Source organism: Malurus melanocephalus, unplaced genomic scaffold (assembly GCF_030028575.1).
Source record: "Malurus melanocephalus ecotype Western Australia unplaced genomic scaffold, MMel_1.1 scaffold_46, whole genome shotgun sequence".
In the NCBI taxonomy this organism is placed as follows: domain Eukaryota; kingdom Metazoa; phylum Chordata; class Aves; order Passeriformes; family Maluridae; genus Malurus; species Malurus melanocephalus.
This window is the reverse complement of record NW_026623278.1, coordinates 1,997,891-2,013,312: the sequence shown is the minus strand read 5'-3', so window position 1 is coordinate 2,013,312 and position 15,422 is coordinate 1,997,891. Positions and strand designations below refer to the sequence as shown.

Sequence of the window (15,422 nt, the reverse complement as noted above, 5' to 3'; positions counted from 1 at the left end):
CATCAACCAGCAGCAGGTTTGCCAGGCCAGCCTGATATCCCACGTCTAAGAAGAACAAAAGTCTGCCACCAACAGCATGAAAGATCAAAGCTGTGCCTGACCTGCACCATCTGTAATGAAACTGTGCCCGCCACAGGTGGAAGAGACAAAATTCGGATAACAGGGTAAACAAAAGGGGAAACAAAAACCACCATAAACATAACTTCCTCTCAAAGCCTGCTGGTACATTTTTGGGGTTATTAYAGTGCCTTGCATCTCTACAGTAGGAGTTCAGACATGTTCACCTTGACAAAATCCTCAACCCTACAGCATCCTTTGGGTACCACAGGTATCACGTGACAGTGAGCTGCTGAACTTGCACCAAACAGCCCAAGGACAGGCAGATGGACCACATCCCATTCTGGAGCAGTGCACTCACAGGAGTGAAACACTACATTGAAAAAATGATAAGAAGGCTTGGGATTCACTAGAGAATAAGAGTACAGCCAGGAGCCTGCAGGCTCAACGTGCTGCCTCAGTCTGTAAAGGTTTGAGAAACCCAGTGGAACATTTGTGCCTTGTCTCCCTCCCTGTAAAGGTGTGGAGCCCACATACGCCCCAAGGAGTAATTTCATTGCTGTGAGCAGCACTAGGAGCTCAAATAGCAAAGATCTGCACTGTGAGCCAGTAAAGAAGAAAAAAAGGAATGAAAAAGAGGGAGGAAAGTAATTATAGTACTGTAAAAAAACACATTAATGGACAATCTTCCTTTACACATTTATATATTTTCCCACACACAACATAATTTTCTTTCCAAAACACTCATTTAATTCTATTAAAACAACATCCTGCATCAGACAAATGTTTTATTTTTAAGGGAGGCCACAGTGTGAAAAACAGCGGGAAGAATTTAGAAAAAGGAAATAAAATTATGCTTCAATTCTTAGAAAATTAGAACTAAGTCCAGCCTTTGTGGGGGTTACTGGAGCGATGCTGATACATCTAATGAACTAATCAATAGTGCTCAAAACCTCATAAAACTTGCATCCTCTGGATGTGCTACCTGACACCTCAGGGGTAATTTGTAGACYTGCTGTGCAGTCAGTATGAGCTGATGTCAATGAGTGTAAAAAACAATTGAGTATTTTAAATATTGACAAATGGCAAGTTCTCAGAAAAAAAAAATAACCCCAGATCTGAGTCATCTCTAAACATCTGTAGGTCCTTTTAACTTCCCTGTATTATTCACAAATTTTATCTGTACAAGGACAGGTGGCAGTGAGGATAATGGAGAGAAAATCAGGGAAATAATTAAAGAGCTCATGTGTCAAAGCCCTTAACAAAGCTCACCAGTCAAGTCACACAGGAAGCTTCATGTCTGATATTTTCCAGCTCACAAATGTTTAGACACTTTTGTGCATGGATTTTTACTTACATGTGACACTTTCCCACTGACGTTGTTCCGAGCAACAGGGAACTCAAGAGGTACTGCATGGCTCAGTAAAAGCTGGGTGTGTTTTCCTTGGACATCTCCCAGTTCTTGCTGCAGCCAGCTGTACATGCTACACCAATGGTATCAGCAATGAAATTGGACCCTTCCAGCACATCCAGCAGAGCTCCCCAATGGAGGAATGCCTTTAGTGCCTTCTACACCTAATTCTTGCTGAGTTACTGTCATTGTACTTGGCGTACATCTGTACATCTCTTGAGCCTGCTCAGCACCAGAAGTTACCAGGAAAGTGAGAGTTTGTCATCGTGGTCTTTGCAAAGTGAGGTCTCATTTAGGCTGACATTTGTCTCTGCTGCTCACCAAGAGCCCTCTCTGTGAGGGGAACTTCMCTACAACCTGCTTACCCCAGGATGGCTCCTGACTGCAAACCAGTGCTTCTCTCTAATTATACTATAACTGGATCCTGCACAGAAAAACAAACACTTTCTCTACTTTTCTTACCACAATTGCTGATTTCTTCCATGAGTAACATTTTGTTTAACAAGTGCATCTCATATTTATTTAAATGGCTGACCTTAAAGGGTTAAAGGCAAAGGAGATCCCACATCTCCCCTTTGATTCTTTTTTATTTACTTTAAAGCTACAGATGGTTCACATGTGGCTGCTCATTTGAATTCTATTTCTTTAGGAAATTTACAAACAGGATTCTTTATTTTTTTTTATCCTCACTTTAAAAAACCAAACATGGTTTTGTATGTCAACATCACAATAAACAGCATCCAGAAGACATAAGGTGGTTGCAGTTTCTTTTCCTGGAAACTAATCTCATTAATTTCAGTAGAACTGTTCACAAGAGAGAGTTTACCAGCATTATCTCAGACACACAAGAGCAGAGAAGAGCCAGACTAAAAAAGTGTCACAAACAATTTACTTTTTCAAAACTCAAAAAATAAAGCAAAGACCCCCTGTGCATACTGGGCAATCCCCATAACCTCTTTTCTCCTGGGACAGTATCATTAATTTAAGGATGAAGTCCATGTGTAAAAATCCTGTATTTTTCTCCCTCCTTATATAACCCAGAAAGGAATGAGAAAAGGCCTTCTGTATTAATGTACTAAACAACTTGTGAAGTTTCTTTTAATTAAAGAACTTTAAAGTTGTTTAATTAAACAACTTTCTTTTAATTAGAGTGGGTGGCTTTTTCCCCATTTCAAAGTGACAAATGGCAGGAATGCTGAGAGATTGCTGGTGCAATCCAGCAATGGGTTTCCTTTCCAAATGCAATGGGCTCACCAGTGACTCACCAGACACCCCTGGGGCATCGAGGGCAGTGGCAGGGGGGGCCCTCACAGAGCCCCACATCACTGCCCATCACTTATCAACTGAATTCCAGATCCTGGTGAAGACTGGGAGATGGATGCCAGTGATGTCCAACTGCAGCTGGCTCAGGCCAGGACCCAGGAGAGCACTAAAAGTGATGTTGTATAATTGAGAGCACTCTTTGGTAAATAATTCATAAATCAGTTCAAGGCAGAGGAGGACAGAGCCTTAGCTGGCGTGCAGCAGCAAACCCACGTTGGTTTCAACATGATTCAATGAAGATTTAAACATGGAGAATGCTGAACACATGTCTTTTAAATATGCAAAGTCCCATTGACATAAAGGAGGGAGCTACTAAAGACTTTCAGGCTCTTGACGCAGAGACTTAAATGTCTGTTTTGCAAAGAGTGTTATGATGGCAGTCCATGAAATGCCTTTGAAGAATTGCATGTTAATGTCTGCCCAAGTGTGGTGACACATCAGACTAGAGCCCGTCATTTCAATCATCTATTCCCAGGTTAACAACCATGGCAGCCAGAACAGCACCACTTCTAACAGAAGATGTGTGATGATTTAAATTATTACAGTGTGTTCCCAGGCAGCACTTCAAATTACATTTAAATGGGGAAAGAAAAAAAAATCCAAACCCTTAGTGGAATGAAAAATATATTCATTGTATAATCTTGGAAGACTTTTCTACAAGACTTAAATTAGGAGCCTTAATAAATCTCTCGGAGGCTTTTAGCAACTTACGTGTGTTTATGTTTAATAAAAATGGTGGAGGGTTCCAACTAAATTAAATTAAACTAGCTCTTAATTCCTATGTTTTGAAAAGGCATCACGTTGATACTGTGATGACTTTATTCATGGAAATATGATTCAACTCTTTGGCTCACAAATCGCTGTTACCAACCCAGCACAAAGGAAAAAAAAGAAATCACAGCTGCAGTCTCTGAGCTCCTGGAGACAAATGTCTGAAAGCAAAGAAAACAACAGAAACCCAGAGGGAGAGCTAACCCTTGGGAAKCATTGTCTGGAAGGTTTGTGGCCACCTCTGACTAACCATGTGCTCCTATTTTTGAACATCTGAGTCATCCCCTAGGGTGCTGCACCTCTGTGCAAATAAATAAATAAATRCAAACCCACAGGGCAACAGAAAATGTGAATGGTTGGTGGGGAGGAAGACATGTCCAGTCAGGGTGGTGAAGAGGGGAGAACAAACCTCAAGGATGAATACTTTCCAAACCCAAAAAGGATCAGAAATAAAACAGCAAAACAGTCAACAAACAATCTATATCCTATTAGCAGAGACCAATTTTACCATTCTATTCAAGATATGGTTCTGGATAGATAATAAAGTGCAGCAGGATTCTCCTCTAAATTAAGAATAAAGCAAATTATGCCACTTTCCAAAACAAACAAAGAACCCCAAAATCTGGCCTGCAGTTACCAAGTTTGGTTTTATTTCAACATAGTAAATTTTAAAATCCTCTCTACCTACAGAGGAGGACAGGGCAAGCCTATTCCACCCCCCTCACAAGGCCCAGGACAGCAAAAGGGTGATGGGGATTCCCTTCCTTTGCAGGGAAAATGAAGGCATATAAACACTATCCTTCAAAAACACTACAAAGTCTACTTTTCCCCTCCTAGAAACATTGTGTAACACTCCTGCATAAACAAGAAACCTGCCACCTGCACCTGGTGCCAAGCTGGAAACGCAGACCCCATCAGTCTGTGCCGTGCACAGCCACCTAGAGCACTTTTCACATGGTGAAATTACTCTCCCCGTTGTGTGAATCCACCTGAGACTGCCTTTATTTTCACACAGACTTTGCACAGGTAGAAGCAGTCACACGAGATATCAAGCAGCCAGCAGGCCATGGCTGCGTGGCAGGTGGATTTTCAGAAGCAAGGATGACTGAAGTTGTCCAGATAACTGCATCGCTGACCATTGCTCAAGGAATCATGCTAGGGAATAAAGCCAGGATTTAAAACATGCAGMAAACAAATCCTTTCCTTCACTGCATGGCACGAATAGTTGTGCTAATGCAAAAGGGGTGCGGAACAGCACGGGTGAAAAGAGGTCCCAATGCAGGGTATTTTTTAAGGCAGTGCTGCCACCAGACAGATGTTGCAAAGCCATACCCTCAGCCCCATAACTTTATCACTCTCTGCCATTTCTCACCCCAAATGAATTGTGGGACCTTCTGGCCCATAAGCTACAGCGAGGATACATGAGACAAAYGTGCCTAAAAACACCTTGATGTTAAAAAGATGTTGAATAGAAATGCCATTCAAATATCCAATGATTTCTGGCAAGCCAGACGATGAAGCTGCTGGGCAAAAGAACTGCAAAGAGGAAAGAAAAAGAAAAAAAAAAAAAAAAGAGTCAACAATTATTGGGTGTTGATATGTTCTGTGCATCTGTTGGATGTGTTTTTTGGTGTAATCCTCACCTTGCTCTGGTCACAAACTTTCCCACAATTACCACATAACACAAACATATAACTTCTGGTGATGCACAAAAATTCAAGCTCCTGACAGTGTTACTGTACACATACTGGGGCTAATGAGTGAGGAAAATATTGGGATTTATTCTTACGGTTTGGGCAAGGTTTGAGCTGTGGGACATGAGTCTGTGATTGACATGACCCTGCCTTGTGTGTCAAGCTGTGATTGGTTAGCAGAGCCCATGGACACCGCCCATCCAGAGATRTGATTGGATAAGAAGGTTTGTGGGTGGTGACCCTGAAAACAGCCAATAGGTATTTAGCCCGGGAAAATTAAAGTGTAAAAAGGCACAGCTTTTGAAAAGAAAGATTTCTTCTTTATTTATTTATTTTTATTTTTTTATTTAATATATATTTATAATTATCTTTATTATTATTATGGTATTTCTTCAAACCAGCTGAGAAGGAGTCCATGTACTCTGTTCCCTGCATTGTCACAAGTGGCTGTGCCCAGTGTGRGGCATTTCWGGCAGGAAAGAGAGGACTGCYCTTGTCACAGGAAAACAACTGACAAGGGCCCATGTCCCAGCCCCCAGCCTCCTTCCTGATGCCCATCAGCCCCTCATGTTTGCACAGGCTGGCTGTGGGGCAGGGTGTACATGTGAATCTCTGCAATTTGTCCAGTCAATTCTGTCTTTAGAAAGCTTCAACCTGGCCGGTTATTGCACGTGTAACAGCAAACCCCCTTTATCCTACTATTGCTGGATTTCGGGGTAAGTCTAGTAAAACATTCACTTTTTCTCTCACCTCTGCTGTTAATTGCCTGTCTATAATTAAATTGAACACAGAAGGATAGTAAATGACAGAAAGGCTCAATGTTTTAGCTTTGGTGCCTCATAAAATACTAACCTGGGCCACATGCAGTACCCACATAGCACAGCTAAATGATCAATCTAAAACCAACAGGAACTTTTATATGGACTGATGGTCTTTGGCTTAGGCCCCTTCCAAACACTGAGTTTTCATGAGTTATACCAGCTGCCACTTGTATTTATTTTATAAACACCACATGCTAAGTGTAAATTGCATCGTCACCACCACTGATTTCACCCCAGACACTTTTATACAATTTATGGGTGGTGGAATCCAGGTTTAGGCTGAAGGCCAAGAAAGACCTCTCCAATGGGGTTGTGTAATTGAGTCTATTTTTTTTTAACAAAATACTGTAACAAGCAGTATGTGGAAGAGTTAGAGATTTGGTTCATCACAGTGTTATTGACTTGTTGCATAGGAGACCTAACACTCACCAGCACAGAACCCAAAGACAGAACCAYCAGCCCAGACAGAAGCACCCACAGACCAGGTCCTGCTTTTCAGTCAATCCTTTGTACTACAGATCCCTGCAGGCAGAAGGTGCATGATAGTGAAAAACCAAAACAAGCAGCACAGGCTCTTGGAAGGGAATAAAGGAAGGGAGTAAATAAGGGTAAGGTGAATGATGACTTTCAGAGTCARGGCATAGGGCTTTTTTCCAGGACTTCTTGCCCCTCTCTAAAAAACACTGTAAAGGAAATGCTGTTACTCATCAAGRCCCTTTTCAGGTCAGAAGCAGGGTTCAAGGACTCTAAGAATAAGCACAAAGAACCACTATCTGATGTCTTCAGGCATTTTGCCTGAATGGAGCCTTCCAAGTCTCGGATCAGTAATTACCTTCATGAATTTGCTGCTATTATTAGCAGACAGAATATACATGAACAAGCTGTTTCCTGCTTTGTTTTAACCAGAAGGACATCTCTCATGCTAGCCATTCTCACTTTCAAAACACATATTTTGGTCACCCTGGGTTTTTGGTTGGTTTGTTTGTGTTTGGGCTGACCATGACCATGCTGTCTTCAGAGCTCCACAACTCCCACGTGCTTCACTGCCTTCCACAGGGCTCAGCTGTGGGTGCAGGTCAAGCCCATCCCTGGCATTTTTGAGGTCACAGTGTCACAGCCTATCCAGCAGCATGGCCACCAAGTGTTTTCTAAAGACATCATGCAGCACAGCCAAACAGCAAAGCAAAGCGCACAAAAAAAAGGAGTTTTGCTCATCTGTGGCCGAAGGAGGTGTTTAGATGGGAAGATCTTCCCAGACAGGAATGACATGTTTGTACTGATGTCAGAGCTTACCTCCTGTCCCTCTGTATTATCATCAGAATAGGACAGATTTTATAACACAACAGGAGCAGCAGTGTGTGTAACAGTTGTTGTGATGACCTGGAGTCAAAGTGTGGGTTCTTTCCATGTATTATTTACATATACTTTGGTGTGTATATATACACACATGCTTGTATATACATACAAATGCATATATACACATTTGCATGTGTATTTATCCACTGTTTATATATGTTATAAACTTACACATAGTTTGTATATAAAAAAACCCAGGGAAATAATATCCTAAGAGGATTATATATGCTTTCCTAATGGAAAACCTAAACTTGTTCATTTTTTTAATATTTCCTCTGATATATTCAGCTCCCATCTGTTCTGCAGAATAATTCTCTCATTGCATTTCCATGAAGTGATTGAGGTCTGTCCTTCAGCAGTGGGCAGTATTATTCCATTATCTTGATTCCACTGAATACATTGCCCTGGAGAGCTCAGAACTGGACCCAGCACTSCAGGTGTGGCCTCCCCAGTGCTGAAGAGAGGGGAAGGATTACTCCCTTCAGCCTGCTGATAACACTGAATGCAGCGCAGGAGGCTGTTGGCCCCACACTTGTGGTCTATCAAGCACTGCTTCCTTCCATTTTTACTTTTGTCTGCAAGTTAGCCAGGGGTGCACCACGACATTGTTCCATCATCCTGATCATTAGTGAAAATATCCAACAGTATTTGACCCCAGGACTTATCCCTGGGGTATACCCATGAGGACCAGCCTCTGGCTGGACTTCATGCCACTGATAATAATGCTTTGAGCCCAGCAGCTCTGCCAGGTAAATCTACCTCGCTGTCCAAACACCTTATCCATACACCAGCAGCTTGTGTATGAGACTGCTGTGGCGGACAGCGACGAAAGTCTTGCTAAAGCTGAAAAAAGAACATCCCCCATTCCAGTCATGCCATTGTGGAAGGTTGTTGCCCACTATAAATCCACGCTGACTATTCCCAGGCACCTTCTTATCCTTCGTACAGCTAWACAGCCAGAAATGGTTACCAGGATTATTGACCCCATCACCATCCCAGGCAAAGGATGGGATTGACTGGCCTGTAGTTCCCTGGATCCTTCTTGTTGCTCTTCTTGAACACAGGAGTGGCATTGGCTTCCTCCAGTCCTCAGGATCCTCTCTTCAATGGTCATGACCTTTCAAAGATAATTGTGAGTGTGAGTGACCTCACTGTGACACCAGCCAGCTCCCTCAGAGAAGGCATTGAGTACCTCGGCCTTTCAAAGTCATTTGTCACCAAGTCTTCTACCCAGTTCAACAACAAATGTTTTTCTTACTCACCTGGATTCCTGAACATTCTGATGTTCCTGTAGGCATTTCCTTTTTTTGTTGCTCTCCAACATACCTTGTCAGATTCAACTCCTGGTGCATTTTGGATTTCCTAACCCCATCTCTGCAYACTCAGACAGTGGCTCTRTATTCCTCCTGGGTCACCYGTCCCTGCTTCCAGGTCATCTGTGCTTCCTTCCTTTTTATGTTTGGGTTCTGTGTGGAGCTTCCTGCTAAGTTTTGCTCATTGGAATGGACTGTTCTTCACCACAGATGAGATAACCCCTGAAAACCAATCAGCCCTCTTGGATCCCAACTCTCTCAAGGATGATGTCCTCTGGGATTCTTCCAAGCRGATCCCTGAACAGACCAAAGTGCTCTCCTGAAGTCCAGTCCTTTGTTTTTCCCCCCTCATCTCAGGATCCCGTACACCCCAATCCCATAGTTACTGCTGCCCTCACCCCTGGATCAGTCTTTCCCTCTCAGCAAGTACAAGGTCCAGCAGAGTACATCCCCTCATTTGCTTCTTGATCATCTCTCAGGAAGTTGTTTTYGAACTCCAGAAACCCTGTGGATTGCTTGTGCCYTGCTGTKTTGTCTCTCYCACAGACACTGGGGTGCTTGGCTAGACTCCCACAAGGATCTGGACCAGTGACCACAAGACTTCTTCCAAATATTTGAAGTCAGTTTTGTCTAATTCTTCAGTTTCCAGCAGACATCCACAACATCACTACATGTGGCTCCTCCCAGGTCCAGCTGACAGGATTCCTGATCCTCCCTTGCCAGGATTCAGCTGGACCAAARCTCAAAACCCCTTCTCACAAGAATCTCTTCAATATTTAATCTACCACAGATAACACAATCCAAGTGAAAATTTTACCACCTTCTTCCTACAGGTAAGTCAGGGTCAGAGATGCCTGAATGTTTACATTGGATTTAGCCACTCTGTGATTTTTACCACCACCATTCCAATTGTCACAGAGATAATGACAGCCATCTAGGACAAATTAATAATTCCACAATAATATATTACTGAAAATATAGCTGCCCCAGACATAAAAAGAAATAACATGTTTGATACCAGGTACTCACTCACTGAGTACCTTAATGAAAGTTAATATCTCCCATATCCAAAGCAGCACGTGCCTCTGGCATACAAGGAGAAAGAAGGCAGCCACAGTATATTAAAGAYTGTTTTCATCAATCCCATAACAGGAAAAAAAATCAGATATTAAACTGTGCTAAGTTGGAGAAAACACCAATGCATGTGCACACAAAGGAYCGCAGGGGATCTGATCTCCACGCCCACCTCGAAGGCAGCACCTTCAGGCAGTTAAAACTTGGCACTGTGGTTTTTCTAATAAACACACAAAATATCAATCATTCTTCCTCTTGCTCACCTGCAGGTGATTTTCCACCGGGTTCCATTTCAGTCTGATGAGAGTTAATTATCTGATGAATCAAAAACCCCAGCACCCTCATTGCTGTTCTGATTAGCCCCATAAGCAGCCATCGATCCTGCTCTGTTCTAGAAACAGGGAGACACTTCTCAGACCATTACATAGGATTATTTGCCATGCTGCTCTCACAAACACACAAATTCCATTTTTAGGGTATTTTGATTATCAACTGTGACTGCCTGAACAACAGGCTGCTCTTGCCAATATCTCTTTTAAAGGTGTACATTTAACAAAGGTCTACTTTCAGGTGAAAGCCATTTTCATCTGGGTAGGGAACACAGGAAATTGGATTTTTTTGGTTTTGGATTTGAGGTTTTTTAATAKACAAGTATCAGTGCAGTCTGCTCTCAGATGCCAACTGCTTGATGTCATATCAGAATCAATCACRTGACCCAGTAATTAAGCATTTGGTAGAGCACTCTGAACACATTTCAAAGTAAACCCCCGTTTCTTTCAACTGCAAATGCACTGAGCACCCATCATGTAAATGTGCAAACGTTCACTTCCAGTTTGTCTTTCCTAAACTTACACTTCAAATAATAACAGTGCACCAACAATAATGACRATTTATTTCCAGTGTTATCTAGGACTAGTGCAGGCCTACTGAGATTCAAACACCACGGTTCCTGCAGATTACGCCAAGAGGAAAAAATTAAAAGTTAATTACTTTTTAATAGCAATTCTAAAAATTAATTGTAATTTTAAAATTAATTACAACTAATTTCAAGAAGTCTCAGTGAGAGAACATTCCCCCAAAATTCTGCAAAGTCTCTTCGTTTTCAGTTGTATACATCAAGAAATTAATAACTTAATTCTTTTTTGCATAGTCAATAATTTGTGAAGAGCAAAGACATAAACACAAAATATGTTTTGAATCCATTGGTCCCCTTTTTCATTGAAAATATTTTCCTGTGTACAGAAACAATAACATTTTCTTAATTCCTTCTGCTATCAGGCATCTCTCTGGAGTCTCCAAATTACATATAGCATTAGAAGCAACTTAACACTATTTAAGGTAAGTTTACCTGTACATTTTTCTCTTGTTGTGTGAAGGCAAATAATCTAAACTCTCATGGCTAACAGGTGTTCTCTCTACCAAAGATAATACAGCATGGATGTTTTTTCCCAAGGCAGCTTGCAAGCTGGCAGCTCAAAGGAGAGAAAGACTCGATGCATGTCAAATATTTACCAAGAATCAAATGCAGCAGCATGCTGAGTGTTTGCCACCCCCAAGGGGTGAACTTTGGTTACCAAAGAATTTGGTACAAATTCAAAAGGATTTCTGCTGCTCTCCACTAACTGGAATTTGGACCAATTTGGCAAGGTCTCATCTCAAATAATCCTAGAATGTTGGAAGGGACCTTAAATACCATCTAGAGGCAGCCCCTCTACCTTCCACTAGATCAGGTTTCTCCAAGCCCCATCCAACCTGGCCTCGAGCMCTTCCAGGGACAGGGCCCCTGCAACTTCTCTGGACAACCTGTTCCAGTGCCTCACCMCCCTCACGGTGAAAAATTCCTTCCTAGTAGCTAATCTAAACCKACACTGTCAATTTGAATCCATTCCCCCTCATCCTGTAACTGCATGCTCTTGTAAATAGTCTCTCTCCATTTTTCTTGTAGGTTTCCTTCAGGTACTGGTTCACCCCTTTCTTCTCTTTTCCAGGGAATGAAGAAACATAAGTAGTTCATGGCTGTCAATCAGTGAGTACTATAGGGCAAAACAGAATAAAAGTTCTTTACACAAGCCACATGCAAATTATCCAAAATAAAGCCTTTTGGACCTAAATAAAGTCTTTTGACCACTACTCACACTTCTCAAATGTAAAAACACATGYCATGAAGGATATACTGCCCAGGGCAGGGGAGCACATCCATGTCAGGATATAGCAATGGCCTAAGTCCAATTTCTTACACCATGACAGGGTTTTTTTTTTTGCCAGCTCAGTCAGGCATTTAATTCTAGAGATTTCAAAAGTACTATGCAAATTGCAGACCTGCCAACAATCAATCTGACAAAAAAGAGAATGAGTTAAAGATAATTGATCTAGGTAGAAATCAAAGATCGCAGAAAATAGTTGTTGCTGGAAACTGTACCTATGAGCAACAGTAAATGCATTAGCAAAGTTAATGTTACTTTCCTTACAGATACAGGGAAATAAATGCATATGCCCCCAATGCATCCACATTGAAGTTATCTGACAACAAATACACATTTTGTGACCAATTAAATCCCTCCAGTCAAAGGTGAATTAAGTAACAATAGAAGTCTTACTGATTATGTACCCTCCCAATGTAAAGTGTRGTAAGTACCTCACAAACAGAAGCTCAGACCTTAAGTTCTGTGCTTAAGAACAAAATTTTTTGAGATTAGACTGCTAATTCCTGCTTGCACAAAAGTTAGGCTTAATTAGTCCTGTTCAAAGTTTAAAATGAGCAAAAGGAAACAGAACCCAGGCAAGAAAAGCAGGCACCTGAGCAGAACTCCTGGTTGGAACCCCACCACTGTTTCATTCAGGGATGCCACACTGGCTATCCCAAGGTCCCCATYTAGCCCATTTATTTCTGGAACATGGGAATTTGCATGATGTCATTTTCTAGTTGTGTTAGACCCGATGGTATATGTGARTAGATCTGGGTATTACAAAGATTGCAGCATAAACAAAAATATAAAATCCACTGAACAATACAGAGGGGGGTGGAGGGGAGGAACATTTTAAGTAAAACTATTTCCAGGGGAAATAGGTGAAGCCAAGTCACACTGCTCACAGACAATACAGATATTCCTCATTCCATGTCACAATGACTCTAAACAAGGATGGCTGGTTTTCCCCAAACAGGAATATCATTCCCACCTGTAAGAGCATTTGCCTTTGCTGTGCCAGAAAACCAAAGCTGCCAACTACCATCAGTCAGTCTCTGAGGCAGTGGCTCAGTTGTACTGCAAATTCTCACTATCACGCACTTGTGCAGACTTTAAAAACCAAAACAGAGTAAGAACGTGGTTCCAAACTTTGAGTCCTAATTAGTTTTTCCCCATAGACTTCTCTATATTTAACTTCAACCTACCAGTACATTCACTTATCTGAAATACATGTCACACACCTCTGAGAAGTGCACAGATGGTCAGGATCAAAAAGCTGGGTGGTGAAAAACAAAGAAAAATTTGAGATTGCAGCAGGAGTATTGCTGGATCTCCGARATGCAGGAGTTGAGACAACTCTCCRGAAGACAGACAAGGCCTTACAAAACACATACACATACAGAGCTTTGTTCATTTACAATGAAACCTGAAGACTAAGAGACATGAAGGCAAATACCGACTGGGTTTGTAAAAACTTCTGCACCAGAAATTCCTGTGCTAGGAATACTGCTTAATCAGCCTCTAAGAATTTGACCCAAAACCTATGCATTTTGGCTGCCATTGTTACATACACTCCCCCATATACACATATTTACACAAACACCTCCCAGTGCAGAACATGAGTCTTCATCTTTCTTCTGTAAAGTAATTCAGATGGTATATTTTCAGTTCTGTAAAGTTGCATAAGCTGTAAAGTCTGCCCTGCTTTCTGCAATGCTTTTATCTCCAAACATCACACAAGAATCTTTCTGCTTATTCAAGAGCTTTCAAAACTCAAGTTTTGCCATGGATAAAGGAAAYCAGAGGCAATGATGAAAAAATACCTTCTCAGTACTGGAAGATTATATGCCTCCACCCACATGAGGAAACGATAATCCAGGCTGMAACCAGTTCCCAGGTTTTTCACTAATTTCTGACTTCTGTAAGGCTTTCTACCTGGYTTAGAGGTGTCCTTACCTCATCACAGCCTAACTGGAAATGGCTCCTTTGGAGACAAGGGGGGAAAGAAGGAATCTTGTGTTCATCACCACTTAAAAGCTAGCTACACACTTCTTCGCATAAATGCTTAGAGGAGTAAAGTTATAAATTGAATTACACTCAGTTAGGAAAGAGTTCTGAAGGGCCAGTGTGAGGAAAAATCATGCTTTTAAGCTGCCAAGACCCCCTTTGTCCCTGTTCCACTCCCAAGCACCTTCCATGCAGGCCATGGGACTCCTYGCAGAAGGGCGATGGCAGAACAAGGAGGGAGGGCAGACACCAACACAGCTCTCTCTTCCTTGGTAAACATAAGCAGGCTGAGCCAGGCTGCCTCCAGTTAGGACCTGGAAAATAGCTCCCTTGAAACAAGAAAGATCAGCAAAGGATTGGACCTGTGCTTCTTGGTGATCTGGATGGCAGGTGAGGTGTGCTGTACAGCAGAAATGCAGCTACCACGCATCAGCAGCTGGCCATTCCAATATCAAGTTTAGGGCTAGCCCATCGAACTCCTCTCTCAAACAACCTGGAAGAAGGAACAACACAATTTTATTTGCCTAAATGTTTTGTAAAGATAAGAGTATGTGCACGCATGCAACACACATGTTCTTTATCCTTGAAAGACAAGGATGGAATAACCCCAACTATGCAAATACAAAATAAGAGGTGCCTAAATTAGAAGCCAGAGCAGATAAGAACTACCCATCAAATGGCAGCAGAGATACAGCCTGAATTTAATATTAAAACATTTTGCCACTTTTCTTTAAATAGTACAGACATAAAMCAGATTCCAGCTATTACACATAAARGCAYCTACCACAGAACTCTAATTCTTGCTATGGTTGTACTAAACCTCTCCTACCTGAGCAAAAATTACTGGCCACTCCTCTATCTAGATAGCTATATCATGTAATTTTAACTGTGTAGTGGCAARCATGTAAAAAAACAGGCAAATACTTGGTTCGCCCTCAGTTTTAAGCAGACTGAGAACCATGTACTTTTTGAATGGTGTCAGGAGTTGTATATACTGAAATCATATTAATTTCTTCCCTCTCTTGCCCTTCTGTCTTCAGCTACAGGCTCATTTAGTGCAGCACATGTGATTTGTCCATCAGTCAAGTAAAGCAGTGCACCACTCTTGTTGCCCTCAGTTTTAATACTAGAATCACACAGGTATTATAGRATCATAAAATCACAAAAATACAATAAAGGATTAGAGATTGACAGTTAACATTGCTAACACTGCATGAGTAACACACCAATTCCAAACAAAACTGAAGCTGAAAGTGAAGAGTCCTTGAAATGCCAAAAGAAATAGTTTTTACTCTAAGGAACATGAACAGTTCAGAATATATTTTTCAACAAATTGAATGCAGGGTGGTAGAATGAAGAGCTCCCAAAGCCATACTCTATCCACAGCATCCCACTCCAAAGATCAAAAA

The 15,422-nt window shown here is 41.6% G+C and overlaps 1 protein-coding gene and 1 pseudogene across 1 annotated transcript; both read right to left on the bottom strand.

Moving 5' to 3' along the window:
• Positions 1 to 1,540, bottom strand: part of LOC130572964 (H(+)/Cl(-) exchange transporter 6-like) — a 122,359-nt pseudogene extending 120,819 nt beyond the window's left edge.
• A 1,066-nt stretch (positions 1,541 to 2,606) lies between these two features.
• LOC130572963 (chloride channel protein D-like) lies at positions 2,607 to 13,587 on the bottom strand. The gene is given in 8 exon segments (XM_057365037.1): positions 2,607 to 2,897; positions 4,935 to 5,098; positions 6,501 to 6,562; positions 9,547 to 9,569; positions 10,088 to 10,129; positions 10,131 to 10,211; positions 11,169 to 11,292; positions 13,578 to 13,587. Coding segments are annotated over 8 exon segments (603 nt in total). The 3' UTR covers positions 2,607 to 2,800.
• Positions 13,588 to 15,422: the final 1,835 nt, after the last annotated feature.